The sequence below is a fragment of the Capricornis sumatraensis genome, chromosome 1 (genome assembly GCF_032405125.1).
Source record: "Capricornis sumatraensis isolate serow.1 chromosome 1, serow.2, whole genome shotgun sequence".
Lineage (NCBI taxonomy): Eukaryota > Metazoa > Chordata > Mammalia > Artiodactyla > Bovidae > Capricornis > Capricornis sumatraensis.
Window position 1 is genome coordinate 171,080,065 of NC_091069.1, and position 27,041 is coordinate 171,107,105.

Sequence of the window (27,041 nt, forward strand, 5' to 3'; positions counted from 1 at the left end):
TCAAACATCAAATTTCAACCTGGAGCTAACTGTCATGACTGAATCTTAAGCCTGTTAAAATTACCATTTATATAGCACATCAAGGCTTATGGTTGATTTTCATAGCATCAGCTCTCAACAATTCCACTATATTAAACAGCCAACCAGAGCAATGTAAAAATGCCTATGGGGCAATGATAATTAATCTAAGTAGAATGGAGAACAAGTACTGTGCCTTGTTCAGTAGCTCAAACAGCTATTCCTCTTCAAGTTTTCATTGTGATAAATGTTCAGTACAGACACTGTTCGCTGGTCATACACAAAATACACAAGCATTCAATGTTAAAAACCGATAAACCATGAACACTTCTGAAGAGCAACCCGAGTATATAAAATTATTTGCAATTTGTAAGGCTATATGCAGGACTAAAAGTGAGACAATGTCATGGATTTGCTGACTAGTTAATTAACTAAGAAAAGAATTTAAGTCTATTGAAGTGCTCATGTACAGCACATAATTCATAACAAACACAAACACCCTTTCCTTAGCCACAATTCAATAAATTTTAGCTTCACTAATTAAAATACACATAGAAATATAATGTTAGTATCAGCATTAAACTATGCCACAAATTCCTCCCTCTAATCTCATTTGCTCATAAAATACTACAGAAGTGTGATTTACCAAATGTCTACTTATCTAACTTAATCTTTCATTGTTCATAAAATGGTTACTATAGTCAGGTTGATCTTCCTAAGAATACAGAAATATTTCCTTTTCATCCATACCTCCTTATCTTAAGGGATAGTCCCCTAAGCTACAATTCCTAACTTTAGCAGCCCCTAAGCAAACCCAAGGGCTTCCCAGGTGTAAAGAATCCACCTGTTAATGCAGGAGACACAAGAGATGTGGGTTTGATCCCTGAGTCGGGAAGATCCCATGGAGCAGGAAATGGTAACCCATTCCAGTATCCTCGCCTGGAAAATTCCATGGACAGAGGAGCCTGGTGGGCTCTAGTCCATGGGGTTACAAAGAGTGCGACACGATTAAGCAACTGAGCACACAGGCACACAAGCAAATCTAGACTGTCTGTCAACAGGACCCACCCTCATCCACCAGTCCTATCGCCTTTAAAGGAGGTCCCTTTTCTCCTCCACCACCCACACTGAAGATCCTCCCAATGATACCTATAGTACGTGAAACACCTTGGAACACCAACCGCACATAATCAAGGATATGGTTATTATTCAGTACTTGCTTCAACTGACTCAGATATATATCACCCTTAAGTGTTTCAAAGACAGAGACTAAATATTTCAGGTGTTTTTTTTTTTTTTTTGTATCCTTTATGGTGTCTAGCACAGCCCTGATACACAGGAGGTAAGTGTTTTAAAGAACAAATGTTAAGTCACAAATTTTTTCCTTCTTTTTTAATTCACCCTCAACCCTATCCTCTGCTCCCCACAAGTGATCCATTCTTTCCTTTTTACCTTATTCTTCTCACATATGGATTCACCACCTTAGTAGTCAGATTTTAATGTGCAATAGTTTCCAAAGAAGTAGGGTAAAGCCAGTATAAACAGAAAAGTGAGGAGGTCTATTCACATAGCAAAACAGTTGTTAGAGAAGAAGTGATTATTCTAGCACTAATGAAGATGGAGGTAGAAAATTCAGTAGGGAACACAGTGCATTTATGAGACAAGTGATAATGTACTAGTTGAGATCAGTAGGCAGATGGGTTGAATAGTAATATTGAAATTGATTACCTGAACAGCAGACAAAACAGACAAATGACAAACTTAGGAACCAACAGAAATCCCCAACATAGTTTCATGCTTCTGGAATACATGAGCAAAACAAGGCAGAAAGGCCAGAAAAGGTAGAGTGGATCAGCAAAGCAACAACAAAATGTTTGACAGGGATTTTTGCTTTGTGCTAAGACCTTTTGAGAAGGCAATGGCACCCCACTCCAGTACTCTTGCCTGGAAAATCCCATGGATGGAGGAGCCTGGTGGGCTATAGTCCATGGGGTTGCTAAGAGTCAGACACGACTGAGCGACTTCACTTTCACTTTACACTTTCATGCACTGGAGAAGGAAATGGCAACCCACTCTAGTATTCTTGCCTGGAGAATCCCAGGGACGGGGGAGCCTGGTGGGCTGTCATCTATGGGGTCGCACAGAGTTGGACATGACTGAAGCGACTTAGCAGCAGCAGCAGCAGCAGCAAGACCCTTTGAACGTATTTTTGGTAATGGGTGAAACTAGTTAAAACAGGTAAGTTTACCAAATGAAAATTCATCTTCTAGTCAAAGACTCAGGAAAAAACATTATGAAGAAAGTCATTAAAAAAAATTATAGTGCACCTTTTGGTTTAGCTTTAAGCATAGCGAATAATACATGTAATAACTAATTCAGCTAGTCTGATTCCTTTGATGGCTGAAATGACCTCAATTTTTTGCTTACTCTGTTAGCTAGTTAGAAACACTAGTATTCACTCATTTCACAGCATGTGGACTGTGTTCTAAGAAATCAAGTATGTAAGGATTGATTTTTGTGGATAATGGTTTCTGGGATACTTAAATCAATGATCTAAGGTCCCTACATATCCTACGGACAATTAGCTATTAATCATGTATACCCAAGTCTCAGCAACAAACATTTTGAGGTAACATATTCATTTTATTATTAACAAAAGAGAAATGAGAAGCTGCTATGGTACATACACGGTATGACTTAGAAGGTACTACAGGAGTTATACGGTGGGAATAATCACATAAGAGCTTGGATAATTAGATGTTTCATGGGAGAAGGAGATCTGAAGTCTTGACAAAGGTCAAGACTTAGTAAGCAGAGAGAAAGAACAACACTCTAAGTGTTCACTAGTAAGAGGTAGAAATGAATGTGGCTTTTCCAGGGAACAATCAGGAGAACAGTTTGATCAGATCAAGAAATTCAGCATGACTGCATGATCCCTTCCAAGTGAGCAGGACAACACTCTCACATGTAGCTAAGTTATTAAACAGTACTCAGTCAGTCGAAAGAAACCAAGGCCCTTGGGATTCTAATCTACTTCCTCTACTAACTAGATATGAATTTCATTACTCTGAAAGAATATACAGACATCTGTGTTACCTAACTCAGGGGTCCCCAACCTCCAAGATGTAATGCTTGATGATTTGAGGTGGCGCTGATGTAATTGCACAGTAAATGTAATGCGTCTGAATCATCCTGAAACCATCCCACCCCTGGTCCATGGTCTTTTCTGAAACCGGTCCCAGGTGCCAAAACGGCTGGGTACTGCTGATCTAACTGACCTCACAGGATTATTTAATACTGGAATAATATAGGGGACTATCTGCTTTAACTTTAACAAAAAGTTAGCACAATCAGATACTCAAAATAGGGAATAAACATATACAACCATTACAATGTTAACTTTATTAGAAATCCTTAATCTATCCTAACCGAACACTAAACTTTTAAATTCACTGCCTAATTACATGCATTAAGGGTGAGGGAGCTGGAGAACTTGGGAAAGATTAGGTTTAACTGACTAAATGCCTCAGGAAAGGTTAAGAGCAGGACAAAGAACTAAATCTCTCGTTTTTCTGGAAAGAGAAGCAGAAATAATTGGGAAGAGAGTGACTGGATAATCATCCGAACTGGGACAGTGAAGAGTGTGAAGAACATGCCATTAATAATCATACTGGGCAAACATAAATTGGGACACATAAGCACTCTTCTCATTATATGTATGGCATATAAAATTTTTCCTATAGGCAATGAGGAATCAGAAAATTTCAAACAGGAGAGACAATATCACATGTGCTTTAAGGAAGATGACTTTGACAGCAGTGAGGATGTGAAAGATATAAAGGGGGGAAATCAGGAGGTAGGAGGTTGTTTCAGCAGTTCTATGGTATGATGTTGGGCTAAAGTCAGGGCAGTGGAGATAGAGAAGATAAATCCTCTATATGCATACTTGTTTTCAAAAGAACCTGAAGAAAAGACACAACAGCTAACTGCTTTCCTACAAAAGCAAAAAAATAACATGAGGGACAAAGAATGGGAGCAATGCTTACACTAGAGCCTTACTTCATACCTAAATAGACTGTCATTTACCCAAATCTCCATGTACCAAATGCAGAATCCCGGCTTCTTCTCTTCTTCCAACCAACCAACCTCCACCTCTATGTAATTCTCAATTTGCTTTCGCTATCATTTCCTTTTGTGTCCCATCTGGCTTTTATTCTTTTAACTGTATAACATACACCAAAAAGCAAGTATTTATCTTCCCCACCATCACTCTCAATACTGGTTCTCTTTTCAAAACATTAGTGTGTGTGTGTATGTGTGTATATATATATATATATATATATATATATATATATATATCCTTTCCAACTTGCTTATTCAATGAATTAGGTTGTTCTGGCTATCAGGGAATAGTCAAGAGTATCTTATTGGATTTCTGAATTCTCAAGATCCCTGCAATATATCACACTAGGATTATTTCATTGTTTTGTTCTTCTGTTTGCTATCTTTCTTATACATCTGAATACCCTCACTCAGTGCTTCCAAGGAAGACATTTTCTCCCTTTAACTTTTTGTCTGCCTACTTTTTTTGAGAACAGGAGCTCCCAGTTCTGAGGATATAGCTGTACTACACTATAACATGGTAGGAAAAAAAAAAGGGTTTCAGCAAATGGGGCTAAAGTAGGTTTTAACAGAAGACTTCGATAAAGGCAAAGCAGATTTTGTTTCCAGACTCCCGTTTACCTGCCTTCCAAAGGCAAAAAGCTTTTTCCTTTAGAGAACAACATTATGTACGTTTAAAAAAAAAAACCAAAAAAAAAAAACCAAAAAACTCCACTGGCTGCCTAGCATAAAAGAGTATTTCTCAAGCTGACATTCACTATCACAAAGGGGGAGACTTTCCTCTAGAAATTTAAAATTTTGTATTCTTATTTTGACAATAACCTACTCTTAATAATCAACGTAAATATATTCTGGATCATCTGCAAGACAGAGTACTGCCATGGAATTTCTATGTCTGAATTTGGTTTTGTGTTTACAACCACAGTAACAGCAACCTAATGGTGTGCACTAATGAGAAATTAATATGTGTCCTATTATATAATAAATGCATTTGTACCAAGTGAGAACCAAATTATGGCACATATATGAGTGAAGAATTCACAAGAGTTTGAAGACACAAAATAGGTGGGAGACTTGAATTATTATTCTATATATGGTACAAGAATGGAAGCCTAAATAAAACAAAAGGGCTTTGTGTATATTATTCAAGTTGGAAAACCATCAGTGTGAGCTACAGAAACATCTGGAATTCACAAGGGTAAAAGATGTAAAGCATGCAAATTCACCATTAATCTTCTATTGCTCGCATGGCAATTATAATGAATCATTCCTCACATTCCATCCTGGCTAATACTTGACGAGATATAATCAAGGGGAAAAAGTACAGAATATGACACACACTAATACTGGTGGCAGTCTTGATATTTAAAAGAAAAACGAGGACAAGGACTACTAAATAAGATCTCATGACCTCATTTCAGCATTGTATTGCTTAGAAACTCTATATACAGGATGAATACTTAGAACATATTTGACCAAAAAGAATTTTACTTTTCTTTCTACCTTAACATGCTTATTAAAAAAAAAAAATATGGAAATGCAGAACAAAGAAAATAAAATCACCTATACTCTTCTTATTCAAACTACCATTAGCATTTTGGAATACTTCCCTGTATTAATTCAATACACAGAATTCTCTTTGCTTCTTGTTCTTCTTTAACATGGCTGAAATCATAGTATACTACAAATCACTTATTACACTGTAACTTGGAAGGACTTTGTGGATTCAAACTGCAGCTCGGATTCTAAATCCAAATAGGGCACCTACGATTCTCTGAGTTTAGTGAGAGAACCTAAATATCTTCTGACTCAGATTCAAAATAAACTTTAAATACCAAGACCAAAGGATGACTTATCTCAGAACATTTAGTGTTTACTGAAAACTTAAAAAGAGGGTAGGGGAGAGAGCAATATCTTGGTCAGTGAAAGCTACAACTTATAATTCTGGCAGTAAAATTATTATTGAGGTCTTTGTTTTTAAATAATGAATAATTGGTAATAAGCGGATTTTCTGAAGTGAAGAGACGTGAAGATATTTGACAACTTGAAGTAAAGAAACTTGAATAATACAGCTTAGCAAGAGAGCTACTTTGAATCTGGAAATGTAAATTATTTCACTTAAATTACTTTACCTCTTATTATAAAAGATATATAACCAATTAAATGAACTTGTTAATGTTTAAAACAAACTGTTCTATGTACATTTTTAAATATACAAGATCTCTGATTGAAATATGTATTAAAAAGTTGAATATGTCCAACCCACAAAATATATAATGAAATATAAGAATAAACTGGGAAGGGGGATATATAGATGGCACATAACTAGAAGGTTAAAAAAGTTGGTATTACACACACACACACACACACACAGAGAAGAAGCTTAATCCTGACTTTGTCAGTCACATATGGAAACATGGATAAATCATTTGGCATGTTTAGCTAGAGTTTCAGAATCTACAAAACAAAAGAGTCACTCTAGCTATAAGCCTTATTGAGATTTTTTTCCCCTCTGCATACAATCTCACAAATCAGACATGAAAATAACTTTTTGATAAAATCTCTCTACAATCATTTCAATTAACTATCAAAACAAAAGCTAAAGTCTTCTCATAAGTTAGTACTTATGCTCTTAGAATGGGCTCCAACTAAAAGTTGAAGTTAGGCTTTTCCAATGGCTAGTGACATCCTGTGAGTATTATCAACTGCTTTCAATGTATACTATTCATGAGACCAAATCTTCATTTTACTATTGCTCCCAAAACACCAACAGGAAAGTAAACAAAAGAACACAAAATATAATCTATATATTAGTAGTTTAAAAAGAATAAAAATATATGTGATACTAAATGCTATATGATACTGAATGTATGTAAGTACCCCTAACTATGTAAAGAAATTACTTCTGAATTTTAAAGAGTAAAAATTTATGTATAAGATCCTGCACTTAACGAAATTCTTTATTTGAATACTATGCATATGTACTGTCCTCATCCTACAAATAAAAACCCAGACTGGAAACTTTCTACAGGAAATCAGTGGGAATGAAGCTATTTACAATCAGTGAAACACTGATGTATAATTATCCAATTATTTTTACATGCAGAAGTCCTGTTGTACTTTGTATTCTGATAGCCACCTAGTCTCAAAATAGTTTAGTTCAAGAACAATAAGAAATCCAACCTCTAATTAACTACTGGTTAATGTATTTTTTAAAAAACTCTTTTTGACTCACCTTAGTCCAAGGATGTGCCTTAATTTGAGGGAATTTGAATTCCGTGTAGTTTGGGTTCATTTCTCTAATTTGCTCCCTTGTTGGTGTCCCCAGGACCTAGATAAAGAAAGAAAGAAACTGCCGTAATTTTCTATATACTTATAAATATAGTCTTTATGTTTTACTGTACTGGTTTCACTGGAAAAAGGAATTCCAAAGTTATAAAATATGTAACTCATTAAACAGAGCAGACTTTATAAAAAACTTCAATTTCTGACTAGAGGACCCAAGCTATAGGTAGTATACAGACTGTTATGGTAACAGTCATCAAGTTTGTATAAGAAAGGTCACTCAAAAATATTCAACTAAAAATCAGGCATCTTCGTTCTGTCTAGAAAAACAATCTATTGTGATGGCATCTGAAGTGAGAGTATCTTTTATTCATTTATTCATCAGTAAAGTAAGACAAAGGTTTTATTATCAAAAAGCTAATTAGGAGAACCTTAGTCAAACATGGTCATCAATAATTCCATTCAATCACTGAATATTAAGTGAATGTCCCCAGGTACTAGGAACTATATGAAGAATACTAAGAACAAGAGAGATTCTAACTATGAGAAACTTACATATTTGTGTGCAAAAAAGTATAATACAAGATGAAATTATATTGAGCACTTCATTACCTCCAGAGCTGTATTAGGCATCAAAAGGATTTGACTGCATAAGACAGATGATGGGAAGAGACATTAAGTACTAAAATGAGTACTTTGAAGAAAAATGACACATTACGTATCTTTATAACTCTAGTACCCAATATAAAACAAGTCTGTTGAAATAAAATGTTAATCCATTTAATTCAAGGACAGTTGCACAGAGGAGCGGAATGTAAAGTACTTGACCAGTGGTGAACAAACAGGGCAAACTAAGAATTTCAGGTGTTTGTTGTTATTGTTTCTAATTCTCTAGACTTCATTAAAACTTTCAGAACTCAGGCAAATTTTTTAAAGTTTTATTCTTCAAAAGACACTCATATGAAAACAAAACGTAAGCTAGACTGAGTAGGTACTGTATAATTTAATTCATATAGAATTCTAGAACATCTTCTGCCTACAGTGACGGAAGATTCATGGTTGTGAGGAGCTGGAACAAAGTATTACAAAGAGGTACTAGGAAATTATTAGGGGTAATAAATATAATACAACTTCCTTTCCTTCCTGTAGTAGAATTCCAGCTTTACAGAGAAACAAAGAGTATTGAGAAGGAAAATATCTGGTCTTTGTAACTGTAGCTATCAGATATTTGTAAATTGGACTCTTGATGAAGGGTGTGTATGTGTACATGTATGGGAAAAAGGGGAAAGAGTGAAAAAGAAGAGAGAGTGAACTTATTGATAATTCTGCCTTCCAAATCCAACTCCACTGGATTTTTTTAAATGCTAAAGAAAAACAACAGCAATGTTAAAAAATGAGTATTTAAAATGCATACTTTTAGTGATGCTACAATCCACTAATTTCATTTTAAGACATATACTCTAATCTAGAGAAACTCTTTATAATGTATATTAGTCTGTAATAGGGGCCTCCCTGATGGCTCAAGCAGTAAAGAATCTGCCTGCAATGAAGGAGACATAGGAAATGCGGGTTTGATTCCTGGGTTGGGAAGATTCCCTGGAGGAGGGCTTGGCAACCCACTCTAGTATTCTTCCCAGGAAAACACCTTGGATAGAGGAGCCCCGTGGCTAAGGTCCACAGGGTCACAAAAGTGTAGGACACAACTGAAGCGACTGAGCACACACACAGTCTGTAATAATACAGCACTGCAGGCAAAAATAAAAATCCAAAAGTGGAATTAATAAATAAAGTGTGGCATAGTCATACAATGATATACTAACTGGCAACGAAAATAAATGAACTAGAGCAACACATACCTTATTGGATGAATTTCACACAGTGGTGAATTTTCACTCAATAATAGCTTTATGTAAAGTTTAAAAACTGGAAACACTAAACTATGTTTTAATTTACATGAAAGTGAAATGGAAGTGAAGTGAAAGTTGCTCAGCCATGTTTGACTCTTTGCGAATCCATGAATTCCATACAGTCCATGGAATTCTCCAGGCCAGAACACTGGAGAAGGTAGCCGTTCCCTTCTCCAGGGGATCTTCCCAACCCAGGGATCAGACCCAGATCTCCCACACTGCAGGCAGATTCTTTAACCAGCTGAGCCACTAGGGAAGCCCAAGAATACTGCAGTGGGTAGCTTATCCCTTCTCCAGGAGCTCTTCCCAACCCAGGAATTGAACTGGGGTCTCCTGCATTGCAGGTGGATTCTTTACCAGCTGAGTTACCAGGGAATCCTTTAGTTTACATAGTTAAACTAAATCAAAAGCATGGGAATATTCACTAGAAAAATCAAGTATAGATTATTTAGCTTACTAGAAATAATAGAGGAGGAGGGACTATGACTGGGGTGGGCATAAGTAGTTCTCTAATTCTAATTCTTAGTATGAGTGGTACTTACATGGATAGTCATTTTATTATTATGCTTTAAACTTAATACATTTTAATATATTTTTGTATTATGATATATTTCACAATAAATAATAATGACACTTAAGAAATGCCCACTCTCAAGTCAGTATTTTTTGTGCAGTCTCCCCTTATTTATTCAGCACTTTGTTAGCACAAGGCACAGTCCTAACTCCCTACAAGCTGGTAGAAATGCCAAAAGAAATGAGGGGTTGTATATAGACCATCAGTAAATCCATCTTTTTACTGTATGAACATAGACCATATGAATTTATTGGCTATTTGGCTGACTTTTCCATATTGCATAATGGAAAATGTATAATACTGTATAATGAAAAAGGCAGGATGCTCCTTGAAGTGAATGTTTCAATTCGTATATGCTTTTTATTATAACCTAAGAATATTCCTGGTGGAAGTAAATCTGTGAAATACACAACAAACATGTGTGAGAAACACATGACATGAACACAAGGTTTGTTTAAATAAACATGTTACAATAACTTATTTTATGTGAAAGCAAACAAGTATTATATGTGTGCATATGTGAAGTCACTCCCATATTCTTCCTAAACTGTCTCAACAGCCACTTAGATCTAAACATTTATCCCAAATTTTATATGTGAAAAATTTCACATATTAAAAAGCTGCATCTTTTTTAAAACACTGAAAATGTCCTCCCTTTATACTACCAATTCTCTAATATTTTTCAATACTACATTTGTTTCATCACATTTCCACTCCTCCATGCATATATCAATCCACTTTATTTTCTGATGCATCTGAATATCAGTTGCAGACATTTAATTATGTTAGTATATATATAATTAACTAAGGTTCAGTATTTCTGACCTTTTCATCTAAGCATTTTTTATATACCTAGAATTCTCACTCAATATATACCAGTGCATGGATGTGGAAAAAATCTTTTATCACAATGGGAGATTATCTGCTTAGATGAATAGTTATGATACAAAAAAGATTCTTAATTATACTTCTGATTGGTGGTCAGAGTTTGTGTTCTTTATCTTTAAACTGTGGATATTTGTGACTTTTAAGAAACTTAATTACTATTAACATCTAGTAAATGGAATCATTGATATATTCACTATCAATTACTTAAAAGCAATTAACCAAATAAACTAGCATATCACCACAAAACGGCAAAGGGTATCTTATTATTGTTACAGCCACATGACCTTGAATCACTAGAGCTATTAGATGGACAAAGTGAAATTCCAATGTAGCTATCTGTTTTATGTTTAATTTCTCCTGTCAAATATACAACTATTGTTGTAATTTTTCTATTCTTTTTCTTGTCATCTTGAAAAGCACATTCTCCCCAGGCTAGCTAATAGAGATGAAAAGTAGATGGGAGATCCAGGGATTAGCCAACTGTTTTAAGGTCCAGAAAGTAAATACCTTAGGCTTTGTGGGCCAGAGAGCCTCTATTACTAGTCACTTCCACTACTGTAGCACATGTGATTATTTCACATGTAGAATTTTGATTGGAATGTTAAATGGCAGGAAGTCCTATGGATGTGCACATTGTAAGTAATGTATTGCCTAGAATTTTTAAACTCAAGGCCTAAGTTGTAGAACATCCTTGTTATAGAATTACTTTGTGTATAAATACTGTGCTAACTAAAAGCCTTACATAATAAAGTATAATTCTGTATAAGTTGGCATCAGTAGCTCAATAAATCTGGAATATCATGCAAGAGTTTGCATTATTTTAAAAAAAGACATCTCTTTTTAGTAATTGCTAAGTAACTGATATTAGAATTACTCTCTACAGTAAAACAATCAGAAAACTGACTGACAAAATATTCTTTAAAGGAGAAGGTAAATATGATTCAAAAAGAAGGGAGTAGGGAACTGGTCAACAAATATAGGTACAAAAATGACAGAGGGAAGAATTGACAAATGAGGGCATAAAGCAGCTATTATAATGAGGAGACAAACAGAGGATTAAAAAAGAAATACAGTAACTGCACAGTTGAAAAGTATGATATGTGAAGTTAAAATTTTCCTGGAGGTCTAACAACAGATGAGACATCACAGAAGATAATCAGTGAACTTAAAAAACAAAACAAAACAACAGAAACAATCAAAGCTGAAGCATGGAGGTACAACAAGCTAGAAAAACACAGGTACATGTGACTGGAGTCTAAGAAGGGGCTTGGGGCAACAGATGTCAAAAAAATATTTGAAGAACTAGTGGCCAGCATTTTCCCAAATTTGATGAAAATGCCATGAAATCCAAACAGTATAAAAGCCACTGATAAAGGGAAAGTTTTTACCAAAGCAAAGAGATACATTTTATACAGTCAACAATAATACCAGCCAACTTATCAGAAACAATGCAAGCCAGAAGAAAATAGAGACCTCTCTCAAAAAAAAAAAAGAAAGAAAGAAAGGCAGAAATGAGAAACTGGAAACCAAGAAATTCCATATCCAGTAAAAATATCCTTCAAAAGAATGACGGGAACAGAACCAAGATGTCTTGATTTCCAGTCCTCTCCATCAATCAAACCACATAATAAAACTCAGGGCTACTTCTCTCCTTGAAACAGTGAAAAAAATAAAACAAGACATTGTTAAGCGAACAAAAGCTAAGAGAGTTTGTCTCCAGATTTTCACTGCAAGAAAATACTTTAGGATGAAAGAAAACGAATGGTCATTCCTATCTACACTAAGGAATAAAGACCACCAAAAATTATAAATATGGACTATATGTATGACATTTCCCTTTTGCTTTTATTTTTTTGAGTTGGTCACTACTGTATTCATTTGTTTTTTATTTTTAATTGAAGGATAATTGCTTTACAGTATTGCATTGGTTTCTACCAAACATCATCATGAATCTCCCCCTTGCTTTTAAACTGGTTTAGAAGAAAACAGTGTTTAAAGCAAAATAAAGTATTATAGAAGTAAAATGTATGACAACAAGAGCACAATGGACAGGAAGGGGAAATGGAAATACGCTATTGTAAGGGTCTTACTTTATATGCAAAGTGGTATATTTGTATACTGTGGTATATTTGTAGACTGTATCTGATAGAGTAGGATGCCTATGTTCAATCTTAGAACAAATTTTAAAAAATGTAACATGGCAATCAATATAGCTTAAAAAGCCAACAGGGAAAATGAAAAACACTCATTATAAGCTACAAGATAGCAGTAAAAGGGAGAGGAAGAAACAAACAACAAAAAGAAAACTATTACCAAGGTGGAATATTTAAACCCAACCATATTAATAATTACACTGAATGTAAATGGTCCAAACACTCCAATTAAAGGCAAAAATTATCAGACTCAATGCAATATCAGAAAACTGTAGACTTCAGTACAAGGAAATTAAAAATAAAAAGGGACATTTCCTAATGATAAAAGCAAGTTTAAGACTAAATTTACAATTATTATAAATACTGTATGTTGATGAAAATGTAAAACACTGAAACTCTCATACACTGCTGGTGGAAGTGCAGAACAGTGAAACTGCTCTGGAAAACAGTTTGATGATTTCTTACAAAGTTTACACACATTTATCATACGACAGCAATTTCAGTCCTGTTCTTTATTGAAGAGAAATGTAAACACAGGTTTGTTTAGACAAGAAGAGAAGCTTTACTCATAACAGCCAAAACAGAAACAAGTCAAACACTAATCCACAGGTAAATGGATAAACAACTCTTAGAATAGGTAATACAAAGATGGATAAATCACAAAAACATGATGTTGAACTAAAAAAGCCAGATACAAAACACACACACACACACACACACACGATTCCATTCATATGAAATTCTAGAATAGGAAAAACTAACCTGCAGTGACAGAAAGCAGACTAATGGTAACCTGAAACAAAAGATGTGAGACTGCAAAGGTACACAAACAGGGTGATCAACTGTCCCAGCTTACCTGGGACTATCCTGGCAGATCCCTCAGTCTTGGGCAATCTGAGACATTTGGTTACCCTAGGCTGTACACAAGAACATGTTTGGGGATGACGGAAATGTTCTAAATCTTGACCAGGATAGTAGATATGTTTGTCAAAACTCATTAAACTGTACACTTAAAATTGTTATATTTTATTGTATGTAAACTACACCACTATGAAATTAATTTAAAAAGTAAAAAAACAGACCATTATGTAATTCGTGATGCCATTACTATACTAAATACAACCATGTTTATCTTTCTTCTGTTGCTATTTTAAGCCTAGCATTAAAAGTATCAGAGTCTGCCAAACCTTAAAATCAGAATTATTTTATATACAGTACCCACAGTCTTTAAGAAAGCAAAGATGTGAGTTAAGATGCAAAGGAATGTAAGGATGCAAAGGTAAGACATAATTGAAAGGCATTAAAAAATTTTTTTCAGTCTAAGTCACTCCACTCAATAAAAATATTTACTGAGTGCCCTTGCTCAAGGAACTATAGGGCAGAAAGACTTGTACATTATAGTTAGTTGCTCAGTCATATCTGACTCTTTGTGACCCCATGGACTGTAGCCCTCCAGGCTCCTCTATCCATAGAATTCTCCAGGCAAGAATACCCACTGGAGTGGGTAGCCATTCCCTTCTTCAAGGGATCTTCCCAACCCAGGGACTGAATCTGCGTCTCCTGCATTGCAGGCAGATTCTTTACCACCTGAGCCAACAGGGAACCCATTTACGTTATAAATCAACTTCAAATAGCCAAGATCAGTACAACAAAATAAGCACAGAGATCTATGAGGTGAAAGTGCTACAATGAACTGGAGTAAGGAAAAGTTTCAGGAAAGGATGCTGGAAAGAGAGACAAGAGCTAATTTTACTTAAGGAATCTAGGAAGCAAATGAATCAGATGCACGTTCTATGCACTCTAGATATGAGGTAGGAAATAGCATGATTTGGGTAACTGTATCAGTTGAGTGTTGATAGAGAATAAGGATTAGATAATGGATGAATGGCAACATTAAAGTCTTAAAGGTTAACAAGTGAAAGATTATGAAGAGCAAAGATTCTGAATGCATCATAATCTGCAATCAATAATAAACTACTACAACAAAAAACAAGTCAACTATCCCATTTCTACTTCTGAGTATATCTTTCATATATTAAGCTTCTACTAGGTTCAGAGTATATTTCTACTTGATTTATTTCAGCTGATTTATATTTGGAAACCCTGAAATCATCTACTTAAACTTTTCCATTTTACAGATTAAAAAAAAAATGAATGTTTGACATGGACCTTAACACTTCAGACACAAAACAAGTCTCAGGGTTCCCTCAAATTTTAAGAGATGGAAAATTAGTTTTCCCCCAGAAACTTTTAAGACTAAAGGTATATTTAAAAAATAATTATTATTTCTGGACTTTCTAAAAACTGAGTGCCCACAACTTAAAGGAAATGAAACTGCACATAATAGTTTTACGTACTTTTCTATAATTATGGTATCTCTTACATAGTAAAAGGAGGGGGATGGTCAAAATAATCACACTATTGGAAAGAGTATGTACTCTGAGTTATCTGCTAATTAGAATAGGATCTTTCCATTTATTGCAAAACAGCATTTTTTAAGTCTACTATCCTAGAACGTCAAGGGGGGTAGGTGGTGCAAAGACTCAAAGATCTCTGGATTAGCCTGTCACAACCCTTTGGGAAGCTGCTCATCTTTTATGATTAAATCAATTATTCCAGTCCCATCACATTTGTTGTACCATTTTTTTTCATTCATTTAGCTTCAAGTTTATCTAGACACCAATAAATATCAAGTGATGAATTATGATTCATGTCTTCAAAGAAATAAAGCCAAGAATCATCTGACAAAAGCTCTGAAATACACTTCTTTCACAGCTTTGCGTTTTAATAGCCCAACACCAGAGGTCGCCAAACTTCAGCAATAGAACTACATGTGTGGCCTTTAAAACAAACGTGAAGCCAAAGAAATTCTATTAGAAATCTTTGTTACTCCTCTGCTTAAAATCCTTCAGTGGCTTCCAAGTGCTTACAGGCTAAAGTGTTCTGGCCACTGCCCACAGCTCCAGCCTCCTGGTAAACTTATACACTATCCCCACCATTCAGAACTTTAGGCTCGAACCATAAAGTAACACACAATAGACCTGACTTCACTAAGCATCCTTGTCCAAATTAGCATGTACACCCTCCATTCCCTTCCTTTCTCTCAATGGTATCTTTGCATGTTTCAAGATTCAGTTCAAGAATTTCCTCTTAAATGAAATCTTTCCAGATAGGATTCTCTCCGAATAGCATACTTCTGCCTCTGTACTCTGATCGGACTTCTGGGGTCAGACCTGCCTTACCTCCCCTCAATAAGTCTCTGAACTCCTTGAGGGCAAATAGGCCCAAATGGTTCACTAAATCAACATGCTGTTAACGTGATGTACCCTGAAAGACTGAAAGGATACATGGCCATAATGAATTCAATCAAAGCTTTTAAAATAAGCAGATAAAAAATTGTGTAACAGAGGCAAGAGGGATTTCTGCATAAAAGAAATGTTTATTTAAACTGGATAACTGTCAGGTTGACTGTCTATATCATAAATGTGACAATGTGAAAATCAAAAAACATGTCACTGAGCTACTCTATTTCAAAATATCAGTACTCTACTGACATTCCTGGAATCACCACATTTTCACTTCCAAAGGACTGATATGATATATTATGCTCTCTGGTATATCCCTACAAGTTACAAGTTTTAAACTTTTTAAAAACACTATAGGTAGGTAGCTAAAATCCATCAAAATAAGACAAGTGAAGTCACTCAGTCGTGTCCGACTCCTTGCAACCCATGGACTGTAGCCTACCAGGTCCTCCAACCCATGGGATTTTCCAGGCGAGAATACTGGAGTTGGTTGCCATTTCCTCCTCCAGGGGATCTTCCCAACCTAGGAATCGAACCCGGGTCTCCCACATTGCAGGCAGACGCTTACATACAGATTTTATACAGTTTCTATCAACCTCTCCTATAATAAATGAGTGAGATTTTGGTATAAGGATTTTTTTGTGAGGTTTGCATTGTTTCTTTCTCAGGGTTTTCCTCTGATTTCCAAAAGGCAAGGAACCCCCCCAACCCATCCCCAAAGCTATAGCAGCAGCAGTAGCACAATCATTAAAATCCCATTAGGAATATCAGTGAAGAAAAGAACATCAAGCTGTCATGTTATTTTGAATACAACAAAAGTATCTGAATAAATTATTCAAAAGTATTCAACCTAAACTAGCACAGGAGGGTCCCTTTGTGTGTCCATGATTTACTCTATTTACCCCCGTGCCACCTGTCATTTAACTGGATCTGAGTGCTTTGCAAAGCTGTGGTCAGTTTACTGCCTTTCTTAAAATATGGTGGAAACAGCAACACACCCTTATCGGAAGTTCTGCAGGTAGATGTCTTCAAGCTTGTCTTAAAAAACGAAGCTTTGAGATTTACACCCCTCTACAGAACTTCCTTCTTTTTTAGTATATTCAGTGCTGTACAACCATCAACTGCTATCTGATTTCAGAACATGTTCATCATCCCCAAATTAAACCCTGAACCCATGAGCAGTCACTTCCATTTCTACTCTCCCCAATTATTGACGACCACTAATCTACTTTCTGTCTCTACAGATGTGCTTATTCTGGACATTTCATATAAATGGAATCACATTAACATGTGTTCTTTTGTGTTTGATATTTTCTGTGATAATGTCTGTATTTGACACTTTTCATTCATCAGCTGATGGACAACTGAAATGTTTATACTTTTTTGGCTATAAATAATACTGCACAAACCTTTATGTACAAGTTTTTTTGCAGATAAATGTTTTCAAATTCCTATGAAGGGAATTGCTGGGTTGTGTGGTAACCCTATTATTTTGAGGAAGTGCAAAACCATTTTTTGTTTATACCATTTTACAATCCCTCGAGCAATGTATCAAAGTTTCAACTTCTCCACATCCTTTGGTAAGGGTTCCCAGGTGGCTCAGAGGGTAAAGATTCCGCCTGCAATGCAGGAGACGCAGATTGAATCCCTGGGTTGGGAAGATCCCCTGGAGGAGGGCATGGCAACCCACTCCAGTAGTCTTGCCTAGAGAATCCCATGACAGAGAAGCCTGGTAGGCTACAGCCCATAAGGTTGCAAAGAGTCAGACACAACTGAAAAACTAAGCACGCACAGTACCAATACCAGTCATTGTGGGTCTGTATCTTGGCCACCCTAATAAATATGACCTAGTACTCACTGTGGATCTGACTTGCGTTTCCCTAATGACCAACAACGTTGAGCATCTTTTTGTGTGTGTCCTCACTGGTCACCTGTATGTCTTCTTTCGAGAAATGTTAATTCGGATCTTTTGCCCATTTTTCTCTTGGGCTGTCTTTTCATGGTAGAGTTGTAAGAGTTTCTTATCCTAGATACAAATTCCTTATCAACAACAGTCTGTGTATTGTCTTTTAATTTTCTGGATGGTAGCCTTTGGGAAACAAATTTTTAAATTTTGATGGAGTTCAATATATACATTTTTTCTATTGTCACTTGTGCTTTTGGTTTTGTATCTAAAAAAAAATCACTTATGTTTCTTTCTAAGAGTTTTACATCTTGGCTCTAGGCCTATACATTTTGAGTTAATTTGTGTACATGGTGTGAGACGTAGGGGTCCAACTTCATTCTTTTGCATATGGATATCCAGTTGCCCAAATATAATTTGTTAAAAAACTACTGTTTCCCCATTGAACTGCCCTGGAACCCTTGTCAAAGGTCATCTGACCATAAACATAAAGATTTATTTCTAGACATTCAATTGTACTGCATTGACCTACATGCCTATACTCATGGCGGGACTAAACATTCTTATCCCCCTTTCTTGAGGTTTAACTGACAAAATTGTAAGACATACTAAATGAACACAGTGGTGATTTTATATACATACACACTGTGAAAGTATACTTATCATCTAGTTAATTAACATATTCATCACCTCACACTTTTCTTTCTTCTCTTCTTCTGGTGAGAACATTTAGGTCAATAGTGTTATCAACTATAACCACCATGTTTTACATCAGATTCTCAGACCTCATTCATCTTAGAAATATCTGTCTTCTTTACCAACCTCTCCTCAATTCCTCCACTCCCTAAACCCCAGGGACAGCCACTTTTCTACTCTCTATGATTGACTTTTTTCCTTTTCTTTTTAGAATCTACATACAGGTGATGCCATGGAGTAGTTGTCTTTCTCTGTCTGGCTTATTTCATTTAGCATAATGCCCTAAGGTCCATCCATCCATGTTATCAAAAATGGCAGAATTTCCTTCCTTCTAGTGGCTTAATAATATTCCACTGTAGATGCACTATCTTGATTACTGCAGCTATAAAATGAGTTTCAAAAGTGGGAAGTACGACATTTCTTCCCTAATAAAATTTTATATTTGGCAACAAGTACTTTCCTTTCCCCCAAAAGGTGATTACTGTTTTGATTATGCAAATTATTCACCATAAAGTAAAACAAAGTCATTCTTGGTTAATACATATTCATGGTGGTCATTTTTTTTTCCCCCTAGGTGAATGATAGCTATAGTTGTATGTTCAAGGTAAGGGTATAAAACAAAAAGAGGGGTGGCAGACGGGATGAAAATCCCTTGGGTTAAAAAAAAAAACCACCTCACTATATTTTCCAAACTTGTAAAAAAAAAAAAAAATCACACTCCCCTTTGAGACACGTAAACATTTTATACACACATCCCCCAGCTCTTGCTTCCTCTGAGAATCACTAACACTATAGTTCTTAGTGTTATAGCTTTTGTGGTGGTGTAGCACCACAAGCCAAGATTTTCTTTGTGTTTTCCTTCTAGTATACTTATCAATAAAACAATAAGAATTATGTTTTTTAAATATGAAATATCGATCAGTATGCTTTTAACAAAATAAATGCCCCTCCTACAAGAGTCCAGTGTTTCTTTATATTGAACCCTGAAAATAAACAAATATACAGAGGAACTCAAATTGCCACCATGGAGAAGAATCTACAGTTGATAAGTAAAGTGTATTATATTCCACAAAGAGTAATTTTGTGGATGGTCTTCTGACTCAGGTTCTAAAATCTAACTATTAACACAACAGTTTTGAGGTGACAATGTCATAAAACTTAGGTTTATGAGAAAAAAGTTTCTTTGAATAAATAAAACATATTCTGGCAACTTAGTAAATCATTTTATACGCTTATTTTGGGTAAATTAATTTCAAATGAATGTCATTATTCTCAAGTCAAAAGCTAACTAGATCACATTGCCATGACACCACTTTTTCATGCCTGGGCACACTTAAGAAGCATATAGCGATTTAACCAAGTATGAGTAAGTTACTATAGAGTCAGTAAAGTTTCATAGTAGCAACATAAAATTGATGTTTCTTCTGGCCTATATACAACATATTAATGTAAAGATGCAGTTGAGAAATTTTACATTAAAATGATTTTTCTAATACTCATTTACTTATTTTTAAAATGTTGACACTATGTGTGTAGTATTTATACTGCAGGCTGTTACTATAAACTGTAACCATTATTCTTTGCACTAGTATAGGGATATTTAATCTAGATATTCGAGATGAGCTTTAGGAAGTCCAAGGTTCACCTAATATCATATGCCAAATTTTGGCATATATGTTTTTCTGGGGAAGAGTCCATTGCTATGAAAGATTTTCAAAGAGGTCCATGATGCAAAAGTGACTAAAAGTCGCTGCTCTAGTCAGTTAATAAACACAGAAAAATGTAAGCAATAAAACAAGAATGAAAAAAGCAATAACATATTTACATATATATTGCATATTATATATTACAAGTAAAAATCTGTACCATGTGGTGTGCTTACTAGTTCTGGGGAGTGGAAAAGGAAGAGAGAACTAAGTTTAATATGTTGTCCCTGTAGTCTGTTAACAAGAAGAGCTCTATGACAACAAAAGAAATACCATCAGGTAACATATGCTGCTGCTGCTGCTGCTCCAAACACATGTTAGCAAAGATACATCATGGATCCATCAAAAAACTTGGGAAGAAAAGTATTTTATACTTATTAAATTCTCATTAAATTAGTCTCTTAGACCTCTGTCTGAAAGACTATTTGATGGTGAAAATGTCAAGCCAGGAGACAGGGCATACACAGGTGCTAAACAATCCATAATATGGAGATAACGGAAAGCTAGTGTTTGCAAAGCAAAGATGATGAAGATAACACTGAGCTGTACTTGAAAGCAAAGGAATCCACTTTTACAACCTTGATTAATTTAGATGAAGTACAATTAAACTTAATCCAAAGACATCATAAACTGATTTAGTATATTCATTACAATAGGATTTAGGAGCATTTTCCTTTATTTTGTGGTCACACTTGAAAAACACTAAATTAAGTGGGTGCTAGATAATAAGCTGACATTAAATATCATATTGTTTCTCCTAGAGCTACAAAATTCCATGAATAGAGGACACCAACTTAGCTAAAGCTGAATCAGACAGGATTTTCCTACCACCCAACCCTTCCCAGATATGGCAGTCATAATATTCATCTTCATCATCATCATCACCTTGTTAGGATTAAACGGTAAAATGTGGTAATATGTGTAAAGTGCTGAGGTCAGTGCCTGGTGCAGAGGAAGTTCTCACTGAGTAGCAGCTTTTATGATTAGCAGTATTTTACCAATATTTGAAAATGCAGACTTCTGAGGGGGCAGATAATCACTAATCTATTTGTCTAAATTATCCTGCAAAGCCCCTGGTGGCTCAGACAGTAAAGAATCTCCTTGCAATGCAGAAGACCTGAGTTTGATCCCTGGGTTGGGAAGGTTCCTTGGAGAAGGCAATGGCAACCCAATCCAATATTCTTGCCTGGAGAATTCCATGGACAGAGGAGCCTGGCAGGCTATAGTCCATGGGGTTGCAAAGAGTCACACAGGACTGAGTGACTAACACATACTGCAAAGAGCCATCAGTCAAATCGAAAGACCACGAAAACAATGATTTAGATAGATATTTGTAATAAAATGCAGCCTTAACTCTATGTAACTGTATTTATTTGTTTACTAACAAAAGATTCTGGCATAAAACAACTGAAAACATCTATTTTTTTCAGTTCCTGGGATTACAAAAAGATGACTTTTTTTTAAATCAGTATCACAGAACAGTAAAAAATGAAGCCCCCCCGGACTCTCTTTTAAAAATAATTTTATTTTATTTGTTTTTGGCTGTGCTTGGTCTTCACTGCTACATGCAGGCTACTCTAGTTGCAGTGCATGGGCTTCTCACTGTGGTGCTTCTTCTGCTGCAAAGCATCAGCTCTAGGGTGCATGGACTCAGTAGTTGTAGAGCACAGGCTTAGTTGCCCTGTGGCGTGTGGAATCTTCCCAGATCAGGGATTGAACCTAATCCCCTGCACTGGCAGGTAAGACTCTTAACCACTGAACCACCAGGGAAGTCCCTCTCTCTCTTTAATCTCACTCTCCACTGCTAAATCTTTTTCTTTCTCAAGCTTTTTAGGTACCACAAGAAATGAAGTTCACCTACTTAACTATAATAAAATAATCGAAAGATTATTTGGATCTCACTGTTTTCCAGAAACTTTCAAATCCCTAAAGTTTCTGCTAGAGGTAAGATTCTGCTAGTTCTTACCTGTCTAAGAACCATCTATGTAAATATCTAAAATGAATAATTACTACTAAGAGAAAAGTATGACATGAACTTATTTACCAAAGAGAAACAAACTCACAGACTTTGAAAACAAACTTGTGGTTACCAAAGAGGCAAAAGGACGGGGGAGGGATAAATTAGGAGTTTGAGATTTGAGATTAGCAGATACAAACTGCTATTATATATAAAATGACATACAGCAAAGTCCTACTGCATAGCACCGGGAACGATATTCACTATCCTGTAATAAACTATAATGGAAAAGAATACCCATACACACACGCACACACACACCTGAATCACTTTGCAGTATATCATAAACTGACACAATGTTGTAAACCAACTATACTTCAACAAAAATTTTTTAAAAGCATCTACATGCTCAATGTCATGTTTTTCTAAAAGACATATATCCAAATTTAAAAGGCTAGTTACTATAGCTATGAAGGCTATAGAGAAAGTCTATTATCAGAGAGGTGTACTCTAACTACTTCTGCCTTTAAAACTTCCATTAGAAAGAAATGGTCAACTTATTACAAAGCATAAGTAAATATTTATGAAATAAATTATATCTCTAGGAACATTAATACATTTAAAATTGGAAATTCTACAAAATGACTGGTTTCTATCAAACATTCAGTTCTGTGATATTTTAATCCCAAAACTGAACTCTAGACTGAAGCTCACCTTTCCTTACTTGAAATTTGTGTTTTAAAATTTGGAGGGGGAAAAGAAACTATTAGTAAAACCTACAGCAGTCCCAGGTCCAGAATTTCTAGACTGCATCATCTTCAGTTCATCTGGGGAATTTGGGGGACATCTTACATTTATGTAAGGAGTTAATCAAATCTTTGAGAAGCTAAATATATAATTTTTTTAAAGCAATCATTTATCACTGTACTTTCATATTATTCTTCTCAGAATCAATTATGTAATTGAGAATAGAATCTACAGTCAAACCTATGCAGTAAAAAAAAAAAAATCACTTCGTCAACATACACTTCTTCACATGAGAAATACAATTAATTATTTAGTAAAACAAAAAAGTCCACAAAACAGATGGCACTTTTGTTTTAACATACATATGCACAGAAAAGTGTATAAAAATATTCATAGAAGTTATTTTTCATGATGTACTAGAACAGTGATTACTTTTGTTCTTCTTGTATTTGTGTCTGGGTATGTTTTCTGCATTGAGCACATAAAATTATAGCATACATAATGATAAAAAAAGCAATCAACATAAAAAAAATACTACCTTCTTTAAATCTTCAGAAGACTTTTTCTAAATAACCCCATTGGTATGACTGACGACAGAGGTGCCAATGGACAATGCTGTATCACTGAACCTATGCTTGTGAAATTTCTGACAGATATTCTCCCAAAATGTTTTATTTTCCCCAGGTATCTGAAACCACATCAGATATTTCTTAAGATTATTTTAACTAGTATGTATAAGGAATATTTTAATTTTACTCTTAATATTCTGCAAAAGTGTTGTTTGAGGATAGATAGGGAGAAGACTTAAAGGTTATGCTAAGTTAGCTCAGTTTATAATACTCTATGTTACTTATTCTATGAATTATTGGCATTGACATCCAAGTCAATGAAGTTTAATAACATATACCATAACACTAACTTTTCTTATTCATCTAGCAGCTTAATTTAGCTTAAATATTCCTTCAAAATTATTGTGGTGCCTCTGGATATTAAAACATAACAATAAAAGAAAGTTCCTGCTCAGAAAGTTTGTCGTTCAGTCACTAAGTCATGTCTGACTCTTCGTGACCCCATGGACTGCAGCACGCCAGGCTTCCCTGTCCTTCACTATCTCCGGGAGTTTGCTCACACTCATGTCCATTGATTGAGTCAATGATGCTATCCAATCATCTCATCCTCTATGGCCACTTTCTCCTCCTGCCCTCAATCTTTCCCAGCATCAGGGTCTTTTCCAATGAGTCAGTTTCTCACATCAGATTAGAGCTTCAGCTTCAGTTCAGAAAGTTTATAATTAGGCAATTCTACTACTTATAAAATTTATAAGTACGATTGTTCCTTTTCTGAATAAACTCAAATTCAAAGAAAAGAGTGACTATTTTCTGGGTTTGGGGGTATATCAGCTACCTCCAGATATTCAAGAGGAATATGCTCATGAGGTTTTCAAGAAAGAAAATGGACAGAGAGCGGAGAAGAACAGTAACATAGATTCCCTAGTTTCCAAAAGAACTAAGGGCTCATGACTAATCTCAGAAAAACTGAGACTGGAGTTGGGCACCTGGGAGATCACTTTTCACAGAAAACTCAAATTTATTCTTGAAGTCCTGATTAGCAGAAATGGCAATATTTGCTTAAAATATGAAACGTCTTAATAACATTTAACTTTGAAAGCTAACCTATACAACTCTTTTCTGACATACAACTTAGATCAGGAAAACTGGAACAGTTACATTAGAATTAGTTATGCATTCTTATTTCAATGAAACATCATAGATATTCAATATGTAAAGTACAAATGTACAGATAGGATCAACAAGATTTAGAGCTATATTAAACACATAAAATTACACACACAAAATTCCTACAATGTTTATTAACTTCCATGCAGTAAGATTTAAGAGCTATACTACAATGTTTATTAACCTCCATGCAATAAGATTTAAGAGCTATACTACACACACACCACACCCTTACAATGTCTATTAATTAACCTCAATGAAATGTATAACTTCAGGTCACCAAATGGGTGGTAATTAATACTGATATTTTGTCTACTCTGGGTGGTATTGCTTAAAAACTGTAAAAAGGGCTGAGAAGTTTGATATTTCAAACTGCCCTGGGATGCTGTTTAACATCCATTATAACACCTTCAAAGTATCTATAGATACTGATCTCGGAACTTATCTAGGTGATGACAATGTATATAAGTGCAAGATGACAAGATAATATATAAATGAGAAGTGTTTTGTTTTAGAGTTGTCCTACTACAACAAATTAATCATGGACAACCTGCAACAAATAAGCCCTAAATAAAAATGAAGTCATAAACCATCAATAACAAACTGACAGTCTCTACTAAAATTAAATAAGAACAAACAGATATTAGTAGAAAACAGAATTAGGAGGGCTGACAAAAAGTGGTAAAATAAGATTTGGACTTAAAGGTTTATAAGATATGACGGCAAGCATGAAATATATGACTTATCACAGTTATCCAGCTTAGCTTCTAAGCAATTTCATCTGTGTTAATCTCATGTATGAATTCATCAAAATTAGTGACAAAGAATAAACCATCACATGGTTCTAAACTATAACTGGTAGAGAAATGACACAGTTCTAATAAGCTAAACACAAATGCCAAATTGAATGGTGATATGTACAGAGAACTGCAGTGTGGTAAATTCAAATACATCAAACTGAAAGCCTGGGGATAGAAGAAATGCTGATTAGTTGTGCTGACTTGATTGGTCAGTAAACTATGGCCCAATCCTGTTTACGTAGGACCCATGACTGTGTGGACCACAATAAATTGTGGAAAATTCTGAAAGAGATGGGCATACCAGACCACCTGACCTGCCTCTTGAGAAACCTATATGCAGATCAGGAAGTAACAGTTAGAATTGGACATGAACAACAGACTGGTTCCAAATAGGAAAAGGAGTACATCAAGGCTGTATATTGTCACCCTGCTTATTTAACTTATATGCACAGTACATCATGAGAAACGCTGGGCTGAAAGAAGCACAAGCTGGAATCAAGACTGCCAGAGAAATATCAATAACCTCAGATATGCAGATGACACCACCCTTATGGCAGAAAGTGAAGAAGAACTAAAGAGCCTCTTGATGAAAGTGAAAGAGCAGAGTGAAAAAGTTGGCTTAAAGCTCAACATTCAGAAAACTAAGATCATGGCATCCAGTCCCATCACTTCATGGCAATTAGATGGGGAAGCAGTGGAAACAGTGGCTGCCTTTATTTTGGGGGGCTCACTGCAGATGGTGATTGCAGCCATGAAATTAAAAGACGCTTACTCCTTGGAAGGAAAATTATGACCAACCTAGACAGCATATTAAAAAGCAGAGACATTACTTTGCCAACAAAGGTCCGTCTAGTCAAGGCTATGGTTTTTCCAGTGGTCATGTATGGATGTAAGAGTTGGACTATAAAGAAAGCTGAGCACCGAAGAATTGATGCTTTTGAACTGTGGTGTTGGAGAAGACTCTTGAAAGTCCCTTGGACTGCAAGGAGATCCAACCAGTCCATCCTAAAGGAGATCAGTCCTGGGTGTTCATTGGAAAGGCTGATGTTGAGGCTGAAACTTCAACACTTTGGCCACCTGATACAAAGAGCTGACTCATTTAAAAAGACCCTGATGCTGGGAAAGACTGAGGGAGGGAGGAGAAGGGGATAACAGAGGATGAGATGGTTGGATGGCATCACCGACTCAATGGACATGGATTTGGGTGGACTCTAGGAGTTGGTGATGGACAGGGAGGCCTGGCG

General features: G+C 35.5%; 1 protein-coding gene across 3 annotated transcripts in view; it reads right to left on the bottom strand.

The window, feature by feature from the left end:
* Window positions 1–27,041, bottom strand: part of GSK3B (glycogen synthase kinase 3 beta) — a 208,598-nt gene that overhangs the window by 33,932 nt on the left and 147,625 nt on the right. For all 3 annotated transcript variants that reach the window (XM_068978845.1, XM_068978050.1, XM_068979423.1), the window contains exon 8: window positions 7,376–7,471. In XM_068978845.1, coding sequence (XP_068834946.1) covers window positions 7,376–7,471 — 96 coding nt within the window. The remainder of the gene's footprint in view (window positions 1–7,375; window positions 7,472–27,041) is intronic.